Source organism: Orbicella faveolata, unplaced genomic scaffold (genome assembly GCF_042242905.1).
Source record: "Orbicella faveolata isolate gen_17 unplaced genomic scaffold, um_ofav_v1 contig_24, whole genome shotgun sequence".
NCBI lineage: Eukaryota > Metazoa > Cnidaria > Anthozoa > Scleractinia > Merulinidae > Orbicella > Orbicella faveolata.
The window spans coordinates 15,757,621-15,782,473 of NW_028301552.1; the positions used below are offsets into that span (position 1 = coordinate 15,757,621).

The 24,853-nt window shown below is 39.8% G+C and overlaps 1 protein-coding gene and 1 long non-coding RNA gene across 3 annotated transcripts; both read left to right on the top strand.

Annotated features, from left to right (window-relative positions):
* Positions 1 to 1,866: 1,866 nt before the first annotated feature.
* Positions 1,867 to 24,707, top strand: LOC110046729 (photoreceptor-specific nuclear receptor-like). 2 transcript variants are annotated; one of them, XM_020752425.2, is made up of 5 exons: positions 1,867 to 2,238; positions 7,506 to 7,715; positions 11,934 to 12,053; positions 15,080 to 16,018; positions 23,539 to 24,707. In XM_020752425.2, exons 1-5 carry the CDS (start codon positions 2,163 to 2,165, stop codon positions 23,778 to 23,780), a joined length of 1,587 nt encoding a protein of 528 aa, XP_020608084.2. In that variant the 5' UTR covers positions 1,867 to 2,162; the 3' UTR covers positions 23,781 to 24,707. The 2 variants fall into 2 exon arrangements, with proteins under 2 accessions (XP_020608084.2, XP_020608083.2); XM_020752424.2 differs by lacking the exon at positions 1,867 to 2,238 and adding an exon at positions 6,027 to 7,150.
* On the top strand, positions 16,040 to 19,402 carry LOC149110598 (uncharacterized). Its single transcript, XR_016207716.1, has 3 exons — positions 16,040 to 18,010; positions 18,161 to 18,221; positions 19,129 to 19,402. It is a non-coding gene; the product is annotated as an uncharacterized LOC149110598 (long non-coding RNA).
* Positions 24,708 to 24,853: the final 146 nt, after the last annotated feature.

A 24,853-nucleotide genomic window follows, 5' to 3' on the forward strand; every position in this document is an offset into this window, starting at 1 on the left:
TTATGCAGCAATGCTTCTTCTGTTAACCCTAGCACAGTCTCAGTTCCCTCGGAGTCGTTTGCAGTGAACTAGCGCAGAGCTTTGCTTAAAAGAGGTGCCTTAAATAAAATTCGAGGCGGATACTAACATCTATCACTCATCAATTTATTGTAATTCTTTCGTACCTACTCATCGGGGCGTCCTTAAGACCTGGGAACGGCAAGCAATCGACATTGATTTGGTAGCAAACAGCCCCCTGGTGGGGACGGACGGGGGTACTGGTTGCGCGAAATCCTCGCCTCCAGGATTTCGCTCGACCATTTTTTCTCGCGGTTTTCTTTCGCGTCACGCACGACGGACTAAGCGAAAGAGGGACTACTCGTAGTCTATTTAGGGCTTAAAAGAGCGGTTTTGGTATCTCTTGGGGTGTTCAGCCCCAAAAGGACCAAAACGGGAGCTTTGCGGCACATTTTGGGGCATTGAGCCGAAAAAAATATCTCAGAAGACAATGTGTTGTTTTAGAATTGGTATCTGTTAGGGGTGAAAAAAGGTTCAAGCCACGCCCACAAAACAGGATCTTGGTATCTCTTAGCGGTTGTTTTCAGGGTTTTTTGACGAACACCCCCGTCCTTCTTATAGGCGGGGAGTCCCATCCTGGTACGCTACCACAAGCCAAAATGTCGATCAAACAGTCTTCACAAAAGGCCCATTTAGAAGACAGAAAATTGTTGACACCGTTCCAATATAAATGATAGTGATACCCAGACCCTACCCATGAGGGTCTCCCAGGGGGGTCTTTGTTCCCTTGTTCCCTTCCAAAATTGCCCTATGTTCCCATGTTCCCACACATTTTCGTTATCTGTTCCCCTTTGTAATTTTTCGAATTTTGTTCCCCTGTTCCCAAAAAATGGCTAATGTTCCCTTGTTCCCTTCGATATTTTGCCAATGTTCCCTTGTACCCCAAAACTCCTGGGAGACCCTCACCCATGTCTTCTCGTTGTGTTCATATGTCAAATGTCTGACTTTCTACCGACGTTTCAACCATCATAGTCAAACGCCCAAACTTTGTTACATTATTTATATCTTGGACGATATGTTGTTGAAATGGAAGTTGCGCTTTTCATCAGTGCAATCATTGCGTGCTGTAACCCAAGCTGTGTCTCGGGCACTTTTTCTTGTCCACTCCAGACAGATTTTAATATTGTCTCATTCTGTGATGATTTCTTCGAAATTGGCATCACAGCGTTCCTGGATTACTAATGGACGCAGTGGATATTTATAATTTTATGGCCATTGATAAATGACTATAACAGCCTATGAGATCCATACCATATCACATCCTTGCTTTTCTGTTTTTATTGACCACCTTTCGAGCCATCAAGGTCCATCAAGTCCGATCAAGTGGCACTTTCCCTAGCCATTTTACACCCTTGTCAAACAAGGTGGGAGTACAGACTCACTTTCGTCGGGACCTTTTGAACCATGGCACAATAGCAATGTCTGCTACGAAAAGTAGAAACAATGGTGGAAACCAACTCGAAAGAAAGAAGCTATGTTGATTGTTTGATCTTTTTTTGACAATTGTGTGAATGTCACGCCAAGGTGTGAATTAAAGAAATTTTGTACACAACCCCCGCATAATTCCAGCACAGATCAGGGATAGACTATAGGTAATAACGAATCAAAACGCCTTCACCTAAAACCAAGTTGCGATTATTTCCAAACCGAAAACGACGAGAAAAAAGATAAACATCGAAATCTGTCTTGCAAATAAACACTCCAGCTGCCGTGTCTGCTTCTATTGTTGGTATGACAGACATGTGACATTTCACTTGACATAATAAAAACTGAAATAATTTACATTTTCATGTCACCCGCCAATCGTCGGCAATTAAACGGTTTCCCCTGGTGACACAAGTCGCCGCTATAGCGAAATTGTTTTCACTTTGAAACGAACTCCGCCGAATTTTCGTTGCGACATTTGTGAGCCATTCGAGAGGCGATTGTTGCTTGTCAAACCCCGTCATGTCATCGCCTCAGTGGGAGAATCAGCTGAGCAGAGATGAAGCAGTCACTCAGCGGTCGATGATGTCATAACAGCAGACGAACAAACGACTTTCGCTTGCCTCGTGGCTTTCAGTTGCCTCAGTCACTCGCTCCAAACACCACATCGACTTAGCGTCATGGACGAAATGGAACAGGAAAACCCGAATTCCCTTGACAAGAACCAGAAGAGAAAGCGAATTCTGGACGACAAAGGTAAACTGTGCCATCTCGGCATTTTTTAAGCGCTATCTATTTGTCTTATTCTGCGAAGTCATGTTGGCAGTCAAACTCGGATTATGTTGGAATTATTTTGTCGGTCGCCGACACCACTAGTTTTATGCCAGAAATCAAGTGAAACGTCAGCCAAATTGGAAACGTTTTCCAGATTTTACTGATATTAGACCTTATTTACTCGACGTGTAGTTAGAAGAACTGTAACCGAATTTGAGACAGCGATTATTACAGTCGCGCTTAATTTATGTCATAAACAAATCAGCCAAACATTCAAAGCTAAAATCATGTGATGATTTAAATAGAACGTTCGGGAACTCATGTGATTAACCAGAAGTTATCATCCGTCTCCTATAGTTTGTAGAATTAAAACGACTTGTATGGTGGTGTTTAATAGATTATCAGATATTTCAGTGTCGTATTTTTGCGAAGTCGACTTGTGCAAGCGTTTACTTAACCATTTTGACCCTTGCATATTGCGGCGTCTCGGCCACAAGCAAAAAGCGATCGTTTTTTTTTTCCACGAAGCGATTTAATAACCGTTTTCTAATGACGACCGTCTGCGACTTCTTTTACTTGAAAACGCATCGTAAGATCCAATGCCGAAATCTAATTTATATTCCTCGCAATTGTGCGTGCGCCTAAGAAAATCACTGTTACAAAACTAGTTTCGGATGTTTTATTTTTCTCTTTTCGATCGAACGTCAGTTTCCTGGATGAAACTGCCTGTACTACACTAGCTTTACAACCTAGCCATGAAGTTGATCTCAGATGGTGTTTTTCAACTGCAGTGCAAAAGAACTGAACTGCTTAAAAAACGTCCATATTTACGGAAAAAGTTCTCGAAAACACCATTTACGCTGACATTGTAGACTGGACTAAAGTTAACGATAGGTCACTGACATCACAGTCGTCTGAACAGTCTTCATTTCAATGCGGTGGAAAAATTCTGTTTTTATTTCAACGCCTATTGCAAATCAACCAAATGTTTTTAACGCGGTCTTTTTTTTTTCTTCGCTACCGAGGTTTTAGCCAGCTGTATTTAATAACAATATTTCAAGGTGTTTTCGCTTTCAACTTGAAACGTGCGAAAGTTCTTAACCGTCAAGGATATCTTAGTTTCTGTTTGTCTATTATGATGTAGAGTGGCTAAGTACAATCCTTACTTCCAGCGTGTTGCAATTTTTCAGTCGCCTTTGATAACTTCCGCTTTCGAATGTTTTGGGAACTGAAATCAGTCCGCCAAACAAAACCACAAACAAAGGAAATAAAAACTGACTTGATGTACATGTGACTTTTGATCGGTTTAGACTTTATCCAGCTTATAACATTACAAATAATTGGACTAAAAGGGCAGAACAAAACACCGCCTTTTCAAAGTACATTTTCATTCTTCTCAATTACGTCAAAAGATGATTGTTTTGCGTTCTTTTTGGGACTCAAGGTTTGAACGCCCTTGGATCAAATATCGCCATTAGCTAGTTGTACCACACAGATGTTTGTTGGCAGGTCGATTTAGGCTGAAAATCCTAATGCAATTTACATCCCCAAAACATAGTGAGTATAATTGGACAGCTTAGCACAGGGATTCTTTCTCGCATTTTGAAAAGATAGGTTTTCTCTTGCAAATGCCTCGCTGTGACTAGTGCAGGCAAAAACACGTTTCTGGTTTTCTCATCTTCAAAACGGTTTTTAAGGACCTTTTCTTCCTACATCTGTTGAAGTCGTTTACTTAACCAAGCGTCTCTTAACTCGCCTTAGCTTAAAACTTTATTACTTCCATTAACGGCTATACACAACACTTGAAATGCAAATTTAGACTAAAAGCTTTCAACTTCATTTCGTCCGAGTGTGCAAGTTCATCTAATGGTGGGCAGTGTGTATGTTTTTGTTTTTGTTTTTTTAATCCACTCGGATCCTAAAACAGTTCCTTTTTCTTCCATCCTACGCTCAAACGAATCCCGGAGTTGCAGCTTTGCACGGCGAAAACGAGTCTTGCTGGAGTCGAAGAACAAATTGAGCAGGAGAAAAGAAGATGTTATTTTATTTTAACAAACTATGTTTCCGTATTTTGTTTTCTTTCTCTCGTTGTTCTTTGTCTTGGACAATTGTTTTTTTTTCTATTTCTTTGTTCTAGCCCGTGGGGTTTTGCATTACTTTCATTTTGTCCAGAAGGTTTTCATTTCTTGTTTTACTAACTCCTACAGGTCTTTGCAGCTTATGGAAGCGCTTTTGTCCGGAAACTTTGTTCCAGAAATTTAGTCACGTGTCCTCAGGGCTTTAGTTAGCCGTAGAACGGAAGTCAACCAAGGTTTTTTTGACCAAAGTTGTTTTTCTCTCCTTGCTGTCCTGTTTTTTGATTACTGATCTTGTTTTCTCTCATTTCTGTAATGTGTGCATGATATTTGTGTGTAAAATGTTTTTCTTGACTCATTTGTGATTTTTATTGTTGGGATTTTTTTTCTTTTTGTTCGCGTGAATTGTTCAATACAGTTTCGTTTTCTTATCACTTACAATAAGATCCACAGCTATCTACAGCAACGTAAGTGTTTTATAATAGAGATGTCGGCAGCTTTTCGATGCATTAGAGGGAAAGTGAACTCTTGTGAAAAGCACTTTAAAACACCCCAAAGCTGTGTTTGTCTGTTCAAAGAGATGTGATCTGAGGGAAATCTAGCATTATTTTTCACCCCTTTGAGAAACCAAGTTGATCGGCTTTGGAAGGAAGCTCCGCAACAGATGTTCTGCAAATGTTAAGTTTTTCTTTCACAGGGTTTCAGCCGCGGGTGAACGGAAGGAAACAGTCAGTTTCCCTCTCTCTCGTTAGTTCTGTTGAAAGATATGAATCAAAATATGGAAAAATGAAACGAAAAAGAAAAGATAAACGAGTTAATACTAGGCAAGTAAAAGTGGAGGAAAAAACATGCACAAAATGGAAAACGATGTTTCACAGCTAGTGTTACGTATAGGCCGTTTAAAACATCTCGGCCATTATGAAAACATACGCACAAGTCTTCATCATGAATAGATGATACGCGCCTCGAAGTTTACTACATAAAATGTTTTCCAGATGAAGGAAGTACAATTAAAAAGCAAAAAGGGAGAAGACAAAAGAAACAACGAAAATAGAAAATAATTTCGAAAGGAAGAAAGAGTCACAGCAAAAGTATAGAAATACAACGCTTCCACTTGAATGATTGTGAAAATTTTGTTCCTCGGTCAAAAATTTGGGGCTCAGATGGTTTAAATTCGGCGAGTAATAAATAGTCGTCTTATATCGTTAGTTCTTTTTAATACTAGGGACACAGTAAGACAAAGTAGATGAAGAATCTTACTGTTTCTATCAGAATACTTGCGCCGAGATAACTTGGACGCATAGTTGCAATGCGGCACAAAATCTCCTTCGGAAGCTCGAGATTTAAAGGCATACACACCATGGTGTTTAAGACAACATTTTCGATTTCGAATTATCACTTATTCCAGAGAATAAACAGCACATTCTACTAAGAGGTCATTTTCTTTTGATTCTACATACACCTACTCACTCGCTTTCTCTCGGACACTGCTATCTCTTCTTTCGTTCGTGCGTGAATCTCATGTCTTACCTTCCCCACAATGGAAGTGATACGTATCAGACTAAATTTGTTCCGTGATTAGAAAAAAAAGGATGAAAACACGTTTAGTTGGATTCTTCATACATACAAGGGTATTGTTTTGTCGTTGTAACTGTGAAGCAGTTTCCAGGGTATGTAATGACTTACTTGACTGATTGGCTAACTGATTGTGTGAGTGACTGACTGACTGGACGGACAGGCGGACGGACATAGGGACTGCCTGACTTACTGAATAGCTGGAAAGCTTACTGGCTGGCCTGTTCACTGAGTGACTTACTGGTTCATTGACGGACGGAATGACTGACTGACTGACTGACTGACTGACTGACTGAATGACTGACTGACTGACTGAGCGAGTGACTGTCTAGCTGATTTATTGACTGATTTACTGACTGACCGACAAATTATAGTAGCTGGAACTTTTCTTATCCATTTTAATCCACTGTATTATAAAACGTTCACACGGGTTTTTTTTTTTTTGCATCATTGGCAAAACAGTTTCTAGTTACAGTGTATATCTACAAAGTGTTGCTACGTTCCCCATGGGCTAGGAGCGTAATAGAATCAGAGGATTTATTCTACAAGCGCAGTCTCAAAAAGGAGAGACACACCCAAGCCAAACCCATTTCTTTCGTTTACATTTCATATACGAATCACTCTTCTGTATAAATCACTCAGACTTGCGACGTGTGACACTTATCTGTCAAAGTGAAAGTAATGTTGGAAAATCGGTTTCAAATTAGTAAGAGGCAGATTTTTAATGCGTTCTACAGTCAATAGCAAATGTTTGCATTTCGTCAATTTCGATTCCTTTCCATCGAATTACGAAACAAATCCATGGAATTTGAAAACATCTCATGTTCAAAACGATCGCCAAACTGTACGTTCTTTTCCGTACAAACGGTAGACAGTGCATGTGTCGATAACTTTATGCTTTGTCTCTCTAAAAGCTTGTCTATCAACTACAAGATGGTCAGTTTCCGGTAAGGCATGGATGTCCTTAAACTTCTAAACGCATTTAGTTGCGTTGAGTGTTCAGTTTTTTTAAGCTGTTGCTCAACAATTCCCTCAGTTTTTTTTTTTTTAAGAGATCCTTGTGTTTGGGCAGGAAATAAAAGAAACAGGTGTGTTGGTACAGATAAGATTTTTCCAAAATGTTTGTGGCAAAAAAGTAGATCACCACTTCGCTTATTCAACCAAGATGGCTGTAAGACCAAGCCGCTCCTACTTACAGTTCGAAGATCGAGAATTTTCGCGTTGGTTTCATTTCTCTTGGGAAGGTATGTTAGCAATACGTAGAAAGTGCATTTTCTCTTTTGCTGTTGTTGATGCCATCTTAGGTGGAACGTTTCTTTGTTGGCTTGTTGTTTTGTCATGCTGTTTAGGAGCATTCTAGCGCTATTTCGTTTCCGTAAAAAGAACGACTTTGCAAATCGACAGTTTAAGAGGTATTTTTTTTACACATTAGCTTTTATTCAATTTCAGTTGAGTCTGAAATAAAAGCTACAATCTGCTCATTTCTTTTCAGATTTATGTCGTCACCGAGAACGGGTAGAACGGCAACGCGCTGTTCGGCTTTTAGAATACAAACTCGGCATAGACAAAATATTGAATTGCCTGTTCCTTAATTTTCAGCTTGTGAGGTTTGCGGTGACCGCTCCACGGGCAAACACTATGGAGTGTACTCATGCGATGGGTGCAGCGGCTTCTACAAGAGGACGTGCCGCCGATCTGAGCCCTGGCTGTGTAAGGGCCAGGGACATTGTCCGGTGGATAAGAGCAGTCGTAACGACTGTAAGGCCTGCAGACTTAAGAAGTGTATCGAGATAGGAATGAACTTAGACGGTGAGTCTTTGATCTGTTTGTAGTTAATTTGAGTGCATGCGGAAAGCTGCATAACTCAATAGAATGGTGCAGTTGTTTTGTTTCCTTCTGGAAGCGGTTATAATCTTTTTTACCCTTAGTTGTATGATGTAATATATCATAAACACGACATTCACATTAGAGAAAATTGATACGACTAGCAGCGGAGTATTTTTGACAATTTGATAAAACACTTTAGAAAAACAGCCCTAAGAAAATACACGTGCTGATTGGTTGAAAATCGTGTTTCCATAATTCGATAGAAACACAGAACTAGCACGAGCTGTTGACGTAATGATGGCTCGAGCAAGGAGAATTTACATTTTTCGTCGCGGTGTTTTGTAAAAGAAATAGAAAACATGTTCTCCGTGTTTCTATCGGGTTATAGAAACACTCGTGGAAGTTTGGGAGAACTCAAAAAAGCTATAGAAACACTCGCCTGCAGCTCGTGTTCCCAGAGCATTTCTCGTTCTCTCAAACTCCACTCGTGTTTCTGTTAAACAATTAGATTATGTGTTCGATATATCTTCGCAATCGAAGCTATAAAGGAGAAAACTGGACAATGAAATTTCAATATTTTACACTAATATTATCCAAAGTACGTTCATGAACGGTTTTCTTTTGTTTTCTCCAAACTTTCATTCCCAACTTTGCTGGCTGATTTTTTATGAGGTATTACATCAAGACCGAATTATTCATCACGTTCGTGTTCACGCAGATCAAAGTCATTTTGATACCAAACGTTTTGCACGAGTACTGTTTTGAAACAGAGAAAACAGCCAACACCGGAATGGCCAAGTGAATACGCCATTTCCGGCCGGGTTGCGTTTGCCTTTGTCAGATCGAGTCTTCCTGCGAAGCTATTCATATGAAAATGAGTTCCGCCTACAGGTTCATGTTCATTCAGATCATGACAGGTTTTGCACGAAGACTCGTTTTGAAGCCGAGGCAGTAGTCAACTCTGAAATGACCACGTGCGTTTATTTTTATAACGTTTTCGTGTTTGTTCAACATCAAGTGTAGTGAACGTTTTTGGTTGCTATGTTTCAAGTGGGGCACTTTTACATTAGGAGGGAGCATTGGATGTTGCCAAACACCGCAATACCGTAGAAAAAATCCAACAAAATCGCAATCCCCCCCCCCTCCCCCCTCCCCCCCCACAATAGTCTCGATTACCAGGGGCTGTCCGGAAAAGGAGCCCAAGCTCCTCTCCCGAACTAGGAAGAAATATAGACCGGACTCGAGTGAGCGGCGGAATTCAAGCCTACCCCAACACCAACCCCCACCCCCAGAAAAAATTCGCAAATACTGCAGGTTCATGCTGACTGTTTCGATGGTGCGAGAACAGAAAACGATGCAGAAACTCGCGGTGGAGCCGCGAAAGCAATGAAATGACTTCTAAGTTGTAGATTAACTAGAGAAGCAAACGTTAGGCTGACTGTGAATTTTCCGCTTACTTCATGGTTGTTTCTCGGCTCAACGCAAATTTCAATTTCTTTCGTGGCCGCCCGCTCCTTTTCTGTGTGAGAAAAGCTGTTTGCAGCTGTTCTGTAGCTTAAGTTTGGTGAAAGAAAAACTGCCACGGTGCGAATGTTGAAAAGTTAACGCGATGAGAATAAGGAATTTCCTCAATTTATTGAGCTATATTGTTTTGATTTACCTCCAAATTTTCTAAAGAAATATTTGTCAGTCATAAAGGAGAAGTGATTTTTAAATCTGAACAGAAAGGGTTCTTTATTTATTATTATTATTATTATTATTATTATTATTATTATTATTTTACCCTTTACTTCCATTCCTGTTTGGACGCAGCTCGAGATCGTCGCTTTCCAATAGGCCATTTCCGAGTTACCTTGTGCCTCTGTTTCAAAACAAATCTTCGGGCAAAACCTTTGGTGTGGAATGGGCCACGTTCGATACATCAATATTGTAACACGGATGCGAGGCTTTCGGGTCAAAATTACAAATTTTTTGAGTTTTTGTTGTCTCACAATTCCCAAAACAGACTCGGAAACAAAGAAAACACCACCAAATATAGAAGTTTGTCCTGAAATCCTCGTAGCCATTTCAGAATATTGATATATCGAACGTGGCCTCTTGAGTTTGATTTGCATGAAAATAAACCTGTAGGTGGAACGCATTTCCGGCCTCGCTGCCAAGCTGAATTTTAATACCATCACATTGTGCGATGTATTTTGACATTTTCGCGCGTAGGAATAAATCCAGGTCTATTTACAGTCCCCCTGAGCTAGTTTTAATGTCAAGGCAAGCTTTCAAATTCACCAATTTTACTCTCCTATATGGGTATGGCGCTCCGCTTGGCCGGAGCTCCGCTAAAAACGCTATATTAAGATCACTCGAAGGTCACTGAAACTTGTCGAATTTTAGCGAGCACAGCCGACGCCTAACTTCAACTTCAACTTCGCTTTATTTTCCACTTACAGTTTTGAAATTACTCTGTTAGCATAAAAAGAGGAAAAAGATACATATATAACAATTAAAGGTGACAATTGTCTATAGTTTGTGCATGGAGGCTAATAGAACCCCGAGGTTATCGAGTTAGCCTCCACCTCGTTTGAGTGAACATAAAAAACATGGGAGTAGAAGGACGGATTACCAAAGGAAAGAGCTAGAAGAATTGTGGAAACTTACGTTTGATGTTGCTGAGATAGAACATAGTTTTTAACCCTTTTGGAGAAAGCAAATTGATTTAGATCTTTAAACCTGTATGGTATTTCTTGCCAAAGATCAATGGCCATAAATGAGATCATTTGTTTGCCAGTATTTGTTTTTACTCGAAATTTGTGAAGATTTTGATTGGCCGCATACCTGGTGTTATAATTATGTACGTTGCTGGCATACTGGAAAAAATGGTTAAAGAGTTCTGGCAAAATACCTTTGTGCCACGCGTGTATACATTTGAGAGCATGCAGGCGATATACATTAGTTACCGTTAAGATTTCCAAGATGTTTAAGTAAAGGTAGAGCACTATCGGTATTTTTGCCAGATAGAGTTTCAAAGAACATTAACCTAATAACATGATTTTGCTTAGTTTGTATTTTTTGTAAATTTGTTTTGCTGGTGCTGCCCCAGGCTACAATAGCATACGAAATATAAGGATAGATAAGATTATAATAGATCTGCGTACGATGTTTGAGAGATAGATAATGCCTCAACTTAGAAATTACTCCTGTATTCCGTGAAAGCTTTGCACAGCTGTGGTATTTCCAAGTTAAAGAACTGTCGATCATTACTCCCAAATAGGTAATGTGGTTCTTTCGTTCTAGGGAGTGGCATGATCCATCTCGGTTAGTTATATTTATATTAACTAACGAAGTTTCCCAAACTGTGTTCGATAATTTCACTAAGGACCTTCGAATGCAAAGATTATTTTCCGTAAATGAGAAATTAGAGAACTACCCGATGACAGTAGCAGATTTTTGGACTGAAAGTGTGTCGCAAAGGTTTGCTTGGTAGTGTAGGAGTATAATTAAGTAACCAACCTTGTGAATTGTACACCTCAATCGAGCAGTCTTCGGTCATGTTCGGAAGGTCAATGATCATCATTCATCAGCGATGCGATCAGTGCAGTGATATCATATTACTGCAAAAATAAAGTGTTTCACTCTTTTTTTAATAATAATATTGTTTTTCCGGCCGAGACTGAATATTCTTATTTTTCTGTCGATTTTCGGTTGAAATATTCTTGTGAATATTCTTACATTATAGTCTTTGACATCTCTGTTTTCAAATGTATTTGGTGTCTGGATGGTGTTAAAGTAATTTTAGAGCGAGCCTGCCGGCATTAAAGCCTGATGTCACGAACGTAACTTTTTGCAGAAATGTTTTTAGCATGGAACATTCGCCTAGTGCTGTTTTTGTTGCTTTTTTGGCCAGTTTTTCCTGAAAATGCAACTCCATAGTCAGTCCAGTCCTGCAAATTCACTAGAAAGTACCCCACCCCTCCCTCCCTCCCCCCCCCCCCCCCCAAAAAAAATAAAAACCCGGCTGGCGTTTTTAACATCATTATGGGAAGACGAAAAGCATCAATCTTGTCGAGGAGAAATTAAATTACCCAAAATTGAGTGATATATATATTGCCTTCAGAAATTTTATCAATGTACTTATTATTTTAAATTTTTGCGAACCATTATTGTGTTAAGTTTAAAAAGGGGAAAATTCTTTTTATCTTTTTATAGGAGTGTACCGCCGTTCAAGGTTTAATGAAGAACTTGGACAATCACCCGGTGCAGAGAGTCCCGCAGTTAACGCACCAAGTGACATGCGGGTTGATATGTCACCTTCGCCAGAGGGTCTTGGTAAGTTTCGTTGCCACACCGACTTGCGTCTGCCCATGGAGGGCTTTGTTCGGTTGTACGGAAGCAGCTCTTACCATTATTATTTTTTCAATAGATACAGATTAATTTTTTTAAAATCTATTGTTACCTCAGCAAAACCGTCCCTGTATGTTCTTCCAGTTCACGAGTCTTTCCTTTAACCTTACAATCAGGTCCAACGTTCCCCTCCGGCATGGAAACTTATGGTTTCCATAAAAGGTTCATTCTGTATATTTTTCTCAATGGTGGGAAGAAATGATGTTGTTTTACAGAAATAAGACATGTCCAACATTTGTCGTCGTTCACGGTGTTTTAAGAGCAGCTTCGCCTAAATATCAACTAGACTTGGAAATAGCGAAAAAATCGAATTTCTTCAAACTCGCCCAGAATGAAGCCCTACGGGCACTAGTTACAAAAATATCGTTTTAAGTTCGATAAATCAAAAATTATTTTTTTCCGCAATTTTTTCGTTTCGATGCCCCAAATCGGCCAAAATCCATCGAAAATAAGCGGCATATTCAGAGGCTCGTAAACTCAAAAGTAAAAATCTTCATTACAAACTGATTGCACGTCGTATTTGTACTTCCTTTTTTGTCTATTTAGAGCTAAATAGATCGTGATTTGATTAGAACTTAAATATTTGACGAATTTCCTAAATTAACGACCCAAGACAGCTTTACAAGAGGTCTACATTTAGCCTATTTTCAAATGCTAAAAAGGCGTTCTGGTACACGGCTTTTCCCAAAACGACTAGTTTGGTGTAAAAGAGCGTTCTTTCTTCTTCAAATTAGTGAAATAAAATTTTTGGGTAAATAAAATCGCGAGCGCTGAGATAGCGAACTAAATGCAGCACTTCTTCCTGAAAACGTGACCTTTGACCCGAGCGTAACGAAACCGATTACTGCAAGAAAACCCGGAAGAAAAGCAAACGCTTCGTTATTTTGAAACAATTCCTAGTGATATCTCTCCGAAACCATGATTGCAAGAAACTATTTCCAGATATGAAATCTTACAGGGTCAAAAAAGGAGCTAAAGGGCGCATTTTGACACAATAACTCTGTTTGCTGAAAATTGAAGTCAATGACCGTTAACGAATTCCAGTGAAATTTGCAAACTTGAAGTATGTTAGGCGATACTTGCCTGAATATTTATATCAATAGAAGAGTCGTCTTCTTGGATTAACCTTCAAAAGAAGCAGGATCCAGATTTGAAAACCTCTAAAAGAAGAAATGTTTAATGTTCCGTGACCTGCCCGCTGCTATAAATTAGCTTAAATTCCATGCACATGCCGACCGCATGTTTGTCGTAAAACTCACTTAACTCCACTGACAGTTTCCATGGGCAACCCCAAAATAAACAATCCCCAAAAATGTAAAGTGAAATTGGCTGTCTTCATGAACAATTAGAAGCTAGAGTCGAGTTCCATTACCTTTTAAAAGTGCTTGATTCTACTTTGTTCACTCAGTAGTTACTGTCACGTTCGAATTCTGCGTAGTATCGATCACGCCAAAACACTGCAGACCGTGCAGACTGAGTAAGTTTCCCATACAAAGTCTTGTACGCGTTTGTCTATTGAATCAAAAGTCAAATACTGCGCTTGTGCAGCCTGTGGATAAATGACAAACTTTCAGATATATTTAACACTATTTTGTAACTAGACCCAAAAAAAGGAGTCACAATGAAAAGCCCAAACAAGTGTCTGCAGTCTGCGCGGTCTGCACTGTTTTGGCGTGACCGATTCGCGGCATTCGAACGTGAGAGTAGTAGACAAAGTCGACGCAAACAAATAAATTCAAGCACTTTTTAAAGGTAATGGAACTTGACTCTAGCTTCTAACTGTTCATGAAGACAGCCAATTTCACTTTACATTTTTGGGGATTGTTTATTTTGGGGTTGCCCATGGAAACTGTCAGTGGAGTTCAGTTGGTTTTACGACAAACATGCGGTCGGCATGTGCATGGAATTTAAGCTAATTTATAGCAGCGGGCAGGTCACGGAACATTAAACATTTCTTCTTTTAGAGGTTTTCAAATCTGGATCCTGCTTCTTTTGAAGGTTAATCCAAGAAGACGACTCTTCTATTAATATAAATATTCAGGTAAGTATCGCCTAACATACTTCAAGTTTGCAAATTTCACTGGAATTCGTTAACGGTCGTTGACTTCAATTTTCAGCAAACAAAGTTATTGTGTCAAAATGCGCCCTTTAGCTCCTTTTTTGACCCTGTAAGATTTCATATCTGGAAATAGTTTCTTGCAATCATGGTTTCGGAGAGATATCACTAGAAATTGTTTCAAAATAACGAAGCGTTTGCTTTTCTTCCGGGTTTTCTTGCAGTAATCGGTTTCGTTACGCTCGGGTCAAAGGTCACGTTTTCAGGAAGAAGTGCTGCATTTAGTTCGCTATCTCAGCGCTCGCGATTTTATTTACCCAAAAATTTTATTTCACTAATTTGAAGAAGAAAGAACGCTCTTTTACACCAAACTAGTCGTTTTGGGAAAAGCCGTGTACCAGAACGCCTTTTTAGCATTTGAAAATAGGCTAAATGTAGACCTCTTGTAAAGCTGTCTTGGGTCGTTAATTTAGGAAATTCGTCAAATATTTAAGTTCTAATCAAATCACGATCTATTTAGCTCTAAATAGACAAAAAAGGAAGTACAAATACGACGTGCAATCAGTTTGTAATGAAGATTTTTACTTTTGAGTTTACGAGCCTCTGAATATGCCGCTTATTTTCGATGGATTTTGGCCGATTTGGGGCATCGAAACGAAAAAATTGCGGAAAAAAATAATTTTTGATTTATCGAACTTAAAACGATATTTTTGTAACTAGTGCCCGTAGGGCTTCATTCTGGGCGAGTTTGAAGAAATTCGATTTTTTCGCTATTTCCAAGTCTAGTTGATATTTAGGCGAAGCTGCTCTTAAGTCCCTTTGGTTGTACGAGATAGTTCTGGAATGCAAAATAACTTCGCTCCGTAGGTTTGACTAGCTTGTTGACTGTTTTTAGGTTTTCCAGTTGCGACCTCTCAAATTAGAGTTTCTCGAATCAAGACAGTTATGGTCAAAAGAGAGGACGAACAACAGCAACTACAAGAAGCTGAGCAACAAGAACAACAACAAGAAGAACAAGAGCAGCAACGACAGCTACCACAACAACAACACGTACAGTCAAATGAAAATAATCAGAAAGCGCCAGCAAGTCCGAAATACTACAAGGAAAAACGTGACCACGAATTTCTTGCTCGACCCCAAAATTTACTTCCGGCACTTCAAGCTACTCCCTTCACTACCCCACTAACAACAATGTCATGTTCACCCGTGTCAAGTCCGGTCAGGGTATCGTTTACAGCGCAAGGAAGCGGTGTAAACACTCGGCTAGGTGCGGCTGCACCACCGCTCTCTTCACAAAGATTTCAACCGCCCATGTCGTTTCCATCAATCCAACAGAATGGCTATCAGAGTCCACCCAGGTCCGTTCCGAGGCTACCTACCGGGGGCCCTGTGGTAAATGGCCATAGAATGGCCTCTACGGCCCTTGTGTCGTTCACAAACGTCCAAAGGCACTTGCAGTCCACACAGATGAACTTGTCAGAGCTCCATCAGGCGGTGGAACCTGTTTCATTCCATACCTCCGAGCCCCTCCATGATGCGGCCACACGACTTCTGTCAGTATCCCTGAGGTTTGGTCGTAGGCTTCCTTGCTTCAGACGCTTGCCCTTTCGAGACCAAGTTATCCTTTTGGAGGAAGGGTGGAAGGAATTGTTGCTTTTAGATTCAGTTTTCTGGGCGTTTACACTAACACTAGGGGGCTCCCCTGAGGCAGAGAAGGACCAACGACGACAGCAGGAAATAAAGAAAATGCAGGAGGCCCTGACGCCTTTAAAAACACTCAAGTTGGACAGCTCTGAGTACGCTTGTCTTAAAGCCGTCGTACTTTTCAGGACAAGTAAGTTCAATCAATCAATCAATCAATCCATCCATCCATCCATCCATCCATCAATCAATCATCAATCAGTCTTTATTTAAACACGAAAATCTTATCATAAAAATGGTCTTCCTAGGAGTCGTGTAAAAAATTACAAAGAATAAATTAACTATATTAACAGGAATGGATTAACTAACATTACATTGCATTAACTAACGAACTAATTAACTAGCCTACAGTAAAAACCTATGTTATAAAACTTTCTCTAATTTACGGTGCACTACAAATAATCTTTCCCATTCAGTGAGGTTTTAAACAGTTTCAAAGTGGAAAGGTGTCTGATTTCCGATGGAATCTTGTTCCACAGAACAGATCATCTATAGTTATAGTTAACCTTTAGTTTTGTTTGTTTGTTTGTTCGTTTTATGGAGTGCAACGATGTGTATGGGTTATTGACCAAGTTCTTTTTTTGCGCGTTTATGGACCAAGACAGAGTCGAGGTCCATAAACTTGCAAAAAAAAGAACGAGGCCAGTATCCAGCCATCTTAACCGATCAAGTTTGGTCAATGAAGCATTAATTATAGGACTTTCAAAGCAATTTTTCTCGCGGGACACAGCGGGTAGTCCCGAGCTAGCAAGGTATATGGGTTATTGACCAAGCGTGAGGTCAAGATGGCTGGATACTGGCCTGGTTTTTCTTTTGCGTGTTTATGGACCGAGACGAAGTCGAGGTCCATAAACACGCAAAAAAAGAACGAGGCCAATATCCAGCCATCTTGACCGAACAAGCTTGGTCAATAAAGGATTTATTATATGGGATAAAACACCAAAAAATGATCTTTGTACTTGTTTATCTTCAAGGACTGAAAGGGAAACCAGTTGTATGCAACAATCAATAGCGCGTGCACTTTTATCCTGCCTGATTGGGTCAATGCAGAAATACAAGCATTTGATTGGTTTACACTTTTGACGAGTAAATGTCTAACTACCGAATGGAATTAACAAATATACGAGACCGCTCGAAGCATTTTTTGTACCTCAAAAATGTCCCAAAAAGGCTTCAATTTTCAGCACTTTAGTTCTAAAGAAGGTTTAACCAGAAGAGCAAGACATGTTGATTTCATCTGCCCGTCGCTTTCCCGATCTTAGGCGCTTGGAAGAATTATTGCTCGGCTCTGTGACGCTACAAGGTTGTCGGATTCACCACACTCGAAAAGCTTGTCTTCCTCGGCCATATTCTACAACAAGTTGTCGGCGTTTGCCACTTACACTGTAAAACTTGATCTTGAGAGTTTGAAGTTGTATCCCGCAATAATATTCGCATTTGAACCTCTTTTGTTCAAGGAGCGTTGAAGACTTCGTTAAAAAGACGTGAAAATGACAGGCTCGTACTCTGTGCCGTCTAATTTCTTCACGATTTTATAAACATTTGCACAACAGCGAATTCAGTTCTTTCTCAGGTATGTCACACAGTTCCTTATTCTCGTTTTCTTGAAAATAATACCGCTTCCATCCCTTCATGTCATTTTGTGTTTTACTGAAGCTTAAGCTTACGGTGTTTGCCGGTTTTTGTTGCGAAATAAATTCAAGAAACTCGTCAACATTTTTGTTTTCTTTGTTTTTATTCTCGTTGAGGCTTTCAGTTTTCTCGTTTTCCAATTCCATCGATACAGAGAGACCACACGAAATCTTTAACTGTCACGGAAAATATTTTTCACGGCACATATTACGAAAGGAAATTCTGGTGAACCGGACTCCGCTCCCGAGAAATTTTTCTTGCGGGACACAGCGCGTAATACCAAGCGGGTAGCTAATCGCAGCGCAGGATGGCACGGCGGAAAAACCGCTGATTGGCTGAAAAATCCGTTGTCTTGGAGCATGCTTAAGCGCTCGCCGCTGACAATTTGCGGCTGCAAACAAGTTTCGAAATGAGCATCGAACAGCAAGAAATATTGTGGATTTTTACCCAGTTAGAACCTCTACTTGTCACAGAGTATGCGGATTAAGCAAAAGTAAGTATGTTGCAAATGTTAGCCGGGTTTTGTCGCTTTCTTTGAGTGTTATTCTTTGTGTTGTGATTTCTTTTGTCCGTTGGTGTCGTGTTCATTTTGTGCCAAGCGGAAGCACGTGCTTAGTTTATTTACAATACTCTTCTGCTGCAGATATTGGTGTACAGAAGACTTAACACAATGAACACAGCATAATGGAAAGCTATATTGAAAGGTAAGCCAAGTTTTCCTTCCTTTCCTTCCGTAAATGGTTGATTTTTGCTAGTGGCAACATTTTCTAGTTCGTGTGTGGCTTCGGAAACTTTTTGGCTCGATGAGTTTACATTTTAAAAGTTGAAGATTTTGTACGCTATCATTTGAATTACCCGTCATATCTTGACTTGCCTCTGGGAAGAGACCCGTTAGGTTTTTGTGTGCCACGTTCATATAAATAAGTGGCGAAAACCGTTGACACTGTACTGTAAATGAGCTTAATTTTGTAGATTTAAGGATATAAATCTTACATGCAATGAGTGTTTTAAAAGCGTAGCCAACTTATGTTCAGTCCGGATATCAGCATACTATTCAAGGTGACACATTTCTTTCTACGTTTGGAAATATCCTCTGGCCTGTGTTGTCTATAATTTAAAAGTTCTTGCAGCGGTGCAAGAATCTGATATGACAGATGTACACTAAGTTTTTTTGTTATTGAATGGACTAATTGCGTGGTTTTGAAAGAATTTTTAAAAGTTATCTTGTAAAATTATTTTTTGACCAGAAGGCAGACTTTTTTGGGTTTAATTAGTCTGATGATGATGAGGTTAATGAAATGTTTTTATTTATTTATTTTTTATTGAGTGAAACCTCAAGAAGTAACACTCCTTTTGTTGTACTTCATGATTATGTTGTACTACATGATTTAAACTTCCCAGTTACAAAGCCAGCAAAATGACTGAGGTATTCACAATATAGGTTGAAAGAAGTTGCGTAGTCTTTAACGCTCTACGCAGTGTTGTAGAATGTATGAACAGTGCAGATACTAAGTTAATGACATTTCTTCTTGCAATGTAATAAGTATTCAAAGGATGAAGCCAAAGTATAGCTTAATTTAATTTTACATTTTTTCCTCTTTTTTTACACAGTTAGATCTCAGATTTTCACACTCTCCTCCTCTCTTTCAATTACTTGATTCTCTGGCTGGAGACAGTGTGACGTGGCCATGTACATCAACTTGAAGAAGTTTTTTCATGGATGAAATGAATGCCATCTTTCTTGGAGAGGATACTAAATGATATGTCCCCTTTCATAAAAGGATTAAGGAATAATAAAAGGGATAATTAAGGAACCAAATGCATGGAACATGTATTTCAGGATTCCCCAGTAATTAATAAAGAAAAATGTTTGAAGACAGAAAAATTATAGTTTGGTAAACAACTTGGTTGGGATTTGACTTCTTAAAAATTTGTAGATCATAATATTTTGGTGTGGAAGTTTATGCGATATTTAACAATTATTATTCTTTGCAATCGAGGTGAATGGTGGCTGTTATTCACTGAGATTGACAAGTTTTTAGTATATGTACAAAGTGATCTCAACAACAGATGAAAAGGAAACCATTAAAAGATAATTTAATTGACCTCTCAATTCACGCGTTGAAAACATGCAAGTGGTATGAAGATGTGCACAATTCTTGACAGAATCTTTTAACATGGCAAGTCTAGTTAACCTGCGATAAAATCCTTGTTGATCACAATCTAGCAAAATGGTCTTTTAACACAGTTCAAATCAGCAATCTAAATGAAAAGTCTGTTTGCAAAACAATTTCATTGCTCAATCAAAGTTTTCATTTTCACTTGAAATGAAAATTGAAAATTCAAAACTTTGAAGACTTTTTTTTGTATTTTCTGGTACAGTATCTTCTTGTATTCTCAGGATTTCCGTTTCAGAAACAGTGGCAGAACATAAGTTTTCGCCAGCCATTTTGTTATTGTTTGGATCACGCATCATTCACTCGTTAGGGAGTGAATAATTATCAATTATTCCACGAGAGCGTGTTGGATATGAGATAATAGATAGCCAACAAGGCACATAGCGCTGAGTTGGCTTTAATCTTCTCATATCCAAAAGGGGCGAGTGGAATAATTGTTTTATTAAAAAGGCCCCTAAAATATAGAAAACTAGACTTAAATAACAATAAATATGCTCAAAAAATCATGCATACGCCTTCCATATTTGTAGAGCATGGTATAATGGCTTATAACCCCTGATGGCTAAAGCAATGAAAACTCTCAAATTGCATTATCCAATGATCCAGTTTTTTAATGATACTCATTGCTTGTGTGTTTGTGTTGGATTTTATTTTTATTTCAGTTTAGTTTTCTATATTTGGGCGGTGTTTTTAATGAAACAATTCTAGTCACGCTTGTTTGGTCTCTTTGTTTGGGAATGGGATAGGTTAACTTAACAGTAGTTTTTCCATGTAGTTATTTTGGAATTGCAAATCTCTAGGTTGCATTTTAATGAGATTAACATTTTGCTGAGACATCATTTGCCTGATCTGATTAATTTACGAAAAAGTGAATTGCGGTGCCAGAAGATAACCATATCCACCTCAAGGGAGGTCAATGGAAATTCTGAGGAGTTGTGGGGGAGGGGGGGGGGGGGAAGAATTCGAAACTTGAAATTTTGAAAAGGAAAGTATGAAGGTGAACTGGCATTTTCAGTGGGGTGTTCAGAGGAAGGGGTTTGCTCCAAATGCATGTGTTATGATATGAGCCCTTGTTGCTTCACTGATGTTGATAGAGATTTGAATATCTTCTGTATCTGCTATAGTCTTATTTTCTACAGTAGTGGGTTATCAGCCCTCAGCCCAACACCCAACCTAGAAAGCCAGGTGATCACAATTTGTCTGGACCCTATCCTTCAACCTACCAGAAGTACAAGACTCCAGCTGACATAGCTCATAGGGTCATGGATACAAAAACCATCCCTTCGCAATAAGGTGGTGACCCCTTAAGATGGTTGGAAGTTGGGGGAGGGAGTAAACAAAATTTGGTGGCAGGGTCTGCAAGGGTATGGAATTTATCTGGAACACAATGTGAAACAGTAGAATTTTGTTGCAGTGTAGGCTACTGAACCTTCTCCTTAAAAGTATCTAGGAGAGATGGCATACGGTATTTGCTTGGAACAAGACTTAAACTTACTATTGGGGGAGGAGGGATGGTGCAGTTTTCATGTGTTTTCTCAAAATGGTGCTTTTTGCAAAAAGGCATGCTTTCCAACGTGGTCAGTGTAAGACACAGACTTTGGACGGCAGGTCAGGTGTTAAAATGCAGACTGTAGACTTTTTAAGTGTTACTGTGTGTTAAAAGTAAACAGACCAACCTTATTCAAGCCGAAAGAAGTGAGAGGTTAGCCTAAATAGTTCTAGGGTTAGACTGAACATCACTTGGGTTAGCTGGGAAGGATCTAGGGGGCTTTGGCTGGTTCGGTTGAACCCCCTAGATTAAAAAAAAGAAATAAAACAACATGCTAACTTGGCTCCAGAATAACAGAAATCCCATTTCCAATTCAAGGACCACATTTCAAAAATTTCCGGCGTGAAAGCCACCGGTCCCCCCACAGGGGACCGCCTTTTGGCAGTTCGTATCTCGAAACCCCTGCTCTGTATCCGCCCCAGGGTTAGCCTGAATATTTTCTCCGGTTAGCCTGTTTAAGGTTAGCTCTCGATAAAACACGATTCAGTTATAATGTCTGCAGTATGTATTTCCCCCTTACTCTGCAGTCTGCAGCGCACAGTCTGCGTTTTACACTGACTGAATTTCGATGTAACTACAAGCCTTCACATAAACGAATGTTCCGCCAGTTTAAAGTGGAACGAGAACCCCTTTTGGCGGATTGCTTTTTTCGTTAACACAATGGAGAAATGTTTGCAATAACGAAGCCCGAAGCTAGCTGCGGGGAAAGCTGCGTAGCCAAGGAACAAGAATCGTAGTAAGAAGTAGCATAAGCCATAATATCAAACACAGGCTGACATAAACAAAGAGCAATTTATTTTATCCTTCAAGCTGTATTACATATACAATACAACTTTCTACAATGCCGTATTAAACCTCTATAAGCTTACCACAAGTTTTCAGCTCAAATCAGTACATGGCATCCACTGAAGCGGCAAAACAAGGCACGAATGAACAGAACACAAGCGAAACACACAACAAAATTAGGCATTAGTGTGTACTACTTACGAATTCGTCCTCCACTTTTCTTTCTTCAGGCAACGATACAAAAGTCCATGAACAAATAGCATTTAAAAATTTTCATCAGCACGAAAAAAAAGTCATATTTTATATGTTCCGTAAAATTAAACAAGCTACAAGAAATTGCGGTTCAAAACCTTAAAGAACTTGACACGACCTTAAGAAAAGGAAAAACGGTACCTCGGGTGAATTTGGAAAAGCTGAAAGTTTCCTTTCGGAAGAGCTGTCTTTATCGCCTGAGAAAACTGACAACACCGTTTCGATCCTCTCGATCACAGTCAAAACATCAGCACGGATCATTGCCCAAAGTAGCCGAGTTGTTTGTAACTGCCTTGAGCGAGCAAGATGTTGCCAAAAGCCATGACAATGACGTGTTCGTTGTTGATTCGTCGTCCGCCATTTTGAAAATGGAAAGGCGGGAAGACGAACCGAAATCTACTGCGCATGAGCAGCGGTTTTTCCGCCGTGCCCCCGCGCAGGATTTGGTTCATCTTGCCTGCTCACGGAATTAGCCATATACTAAATATGGGTTATTGACCAAGCTTGTTCGGTCAAGATGGCTGGATATTGGCCAAGTTCTTTTTTTGCGAGTTTATGGACCTCGACTCCGTCTCGGTCCATAAACTCGCAAAAAAAGAACTTGGCCAATATCCAGCCATCTTGACCGAACAAGCTTGGTCAATAAAGGATTTATTATACGGCTTTCGGGGAAATTTTTCTTGCGGGACACGACGGGTAGTCCGGAGCGGGCAAGATAGCTCCATCTTGGCCGCTCGGGTAGCCAATCACAGCGCAGGATTTGATTCATCTTGCCCGCTCGCGGAGCTTGCCATATAATAAGAACAGTTAGTATATGGCTAATTCCGTGAGCAGGCAAGATGAATCAAATCCTGCGCTGTGATTAGCTACCCGAGCGGGCAAGATGGAGCTATCTTGCCCGCTCGGGACTACCCGTCGTGTCCCGCAAGAAAAATTTCCCCGAAAGCCATATAATAAATCCTTTATTGACCAAGCTTGTTCGGTCAAGATGGCTGGATATTGGCCAAGTTCTTTTTTTGCGAGTTTATGGACCTCGACTCCATATATCTTGCCCGCTCGGGTAGCCAAACGCAGCGCAAGGTCATGTTCATCTTGCCCGCTCACGGAGCTAGCCATATAATAAGAACAGATAAAACTGTATTCTGATCACACGTAAATTCGCTGGAATCTAGTTTGTTAACAAAGCCGGTTTTCCTCACGTACACGCAGGAACGACTGACGATCTAATAGTCTCTTGTGTGTCATATTTTTTTGCAGATACACAGGGTCTGAAGGCGGCAGATCAAGTGGAAGAACTTCAAGACGAGGCTCAGCTTATATTAGCAGACTATATCTGGTCTAGACTTCCAGCTCAACCCGCTCGGTTCGGTAAAATACTCCTGAGTGTAGCCGCACTGCGCAGTCTCGCTGAAAAACCCATTGAACACTTGTTTTTCAGCGCAGTTCCTGCCAAAGACATCTTTGAGTCGATATTATCACAAGTAATTAGTACCAACTAGAGGTTAAGGGACTAAGTAAGCGAACAGACCTCTTGGTTGGGTTGTTCAAAGCCCGATTAAGCTAACCAGGGATTAACGAGAATTTTTGTTTCGTTTTTGTAACTTTTCGGTGAGGTTTTCTCTTTATATTGTTTGTCCTAAAACTTTGGGTTGGAGTAATATCGAACTACGCAAAACATAAGCAGTGAAAAACATTTTTATACAAGGAAAAGGAACAATTCGGTTAACTTTTAATCCTGGGTTAGCATTAACCGGCTCATGAACATTCCTTCTTGTACCAAGCATTGTTACTCTCTGCCTGACATTGCTGTCAGTTGATCCGTATGGTGCTGAAAAACGTAACCCTAATCTTGCGTTTTCGTGTTAACAACATGGATAATTTCTCTGGTGTAGTTCCGTTAATAAGAACATTTTGTGACACTATTTATCGCTCTATGACTGCGCATGACTATTTGACTCGGATGTAAATCAGAATTGTACTGTTCAATCTAACCCTTTCGGAATATGTTTGTATGATATTAATAAAAAAGTAGGTTGTGGCCCCGTCCACAATATGCCGGAGAAATTTGAAAACTCAACAATCATCACCGGTCATTTTGGATTTGTGTTCGAGGAAAACTCGGGCAAAGAAATCACATGATTATCGTGATATTGCCGTTTTCGAAAAGTTCCGTATTCAAAATGTTTTCCGTCCACACTAAACGCAAAGCAGGCGTCTTCAAACTCCTCCTGTTTGAAGATCGTTTTCGAAAAGCCACGTTTTTGTGACGAATTAATGTGGACGATAAGCCTGTAACCGTAGAAATAAAACTGCGTTTAACTGCGTTTTCAAATTTCTCCGACGTAGTGCGAACAGGGCCTCAATGCTTGGGTTAAAAACCAATTTGTGTCAAAAATTGTGATTAAACGTAGAATATCTTTTTGGAATTGTTGTGTCTCTTCCCTACATAATTCGCGCCCGTGTCATTCATATTTTACGAAAAGAGAATAAATCAACAAATGGTGGCCGGTGCGAAACAGTCCCTTTGCTCCGGTATCGCTTTAATTTTTGTTAATTGAAAGAACAGGCTAAC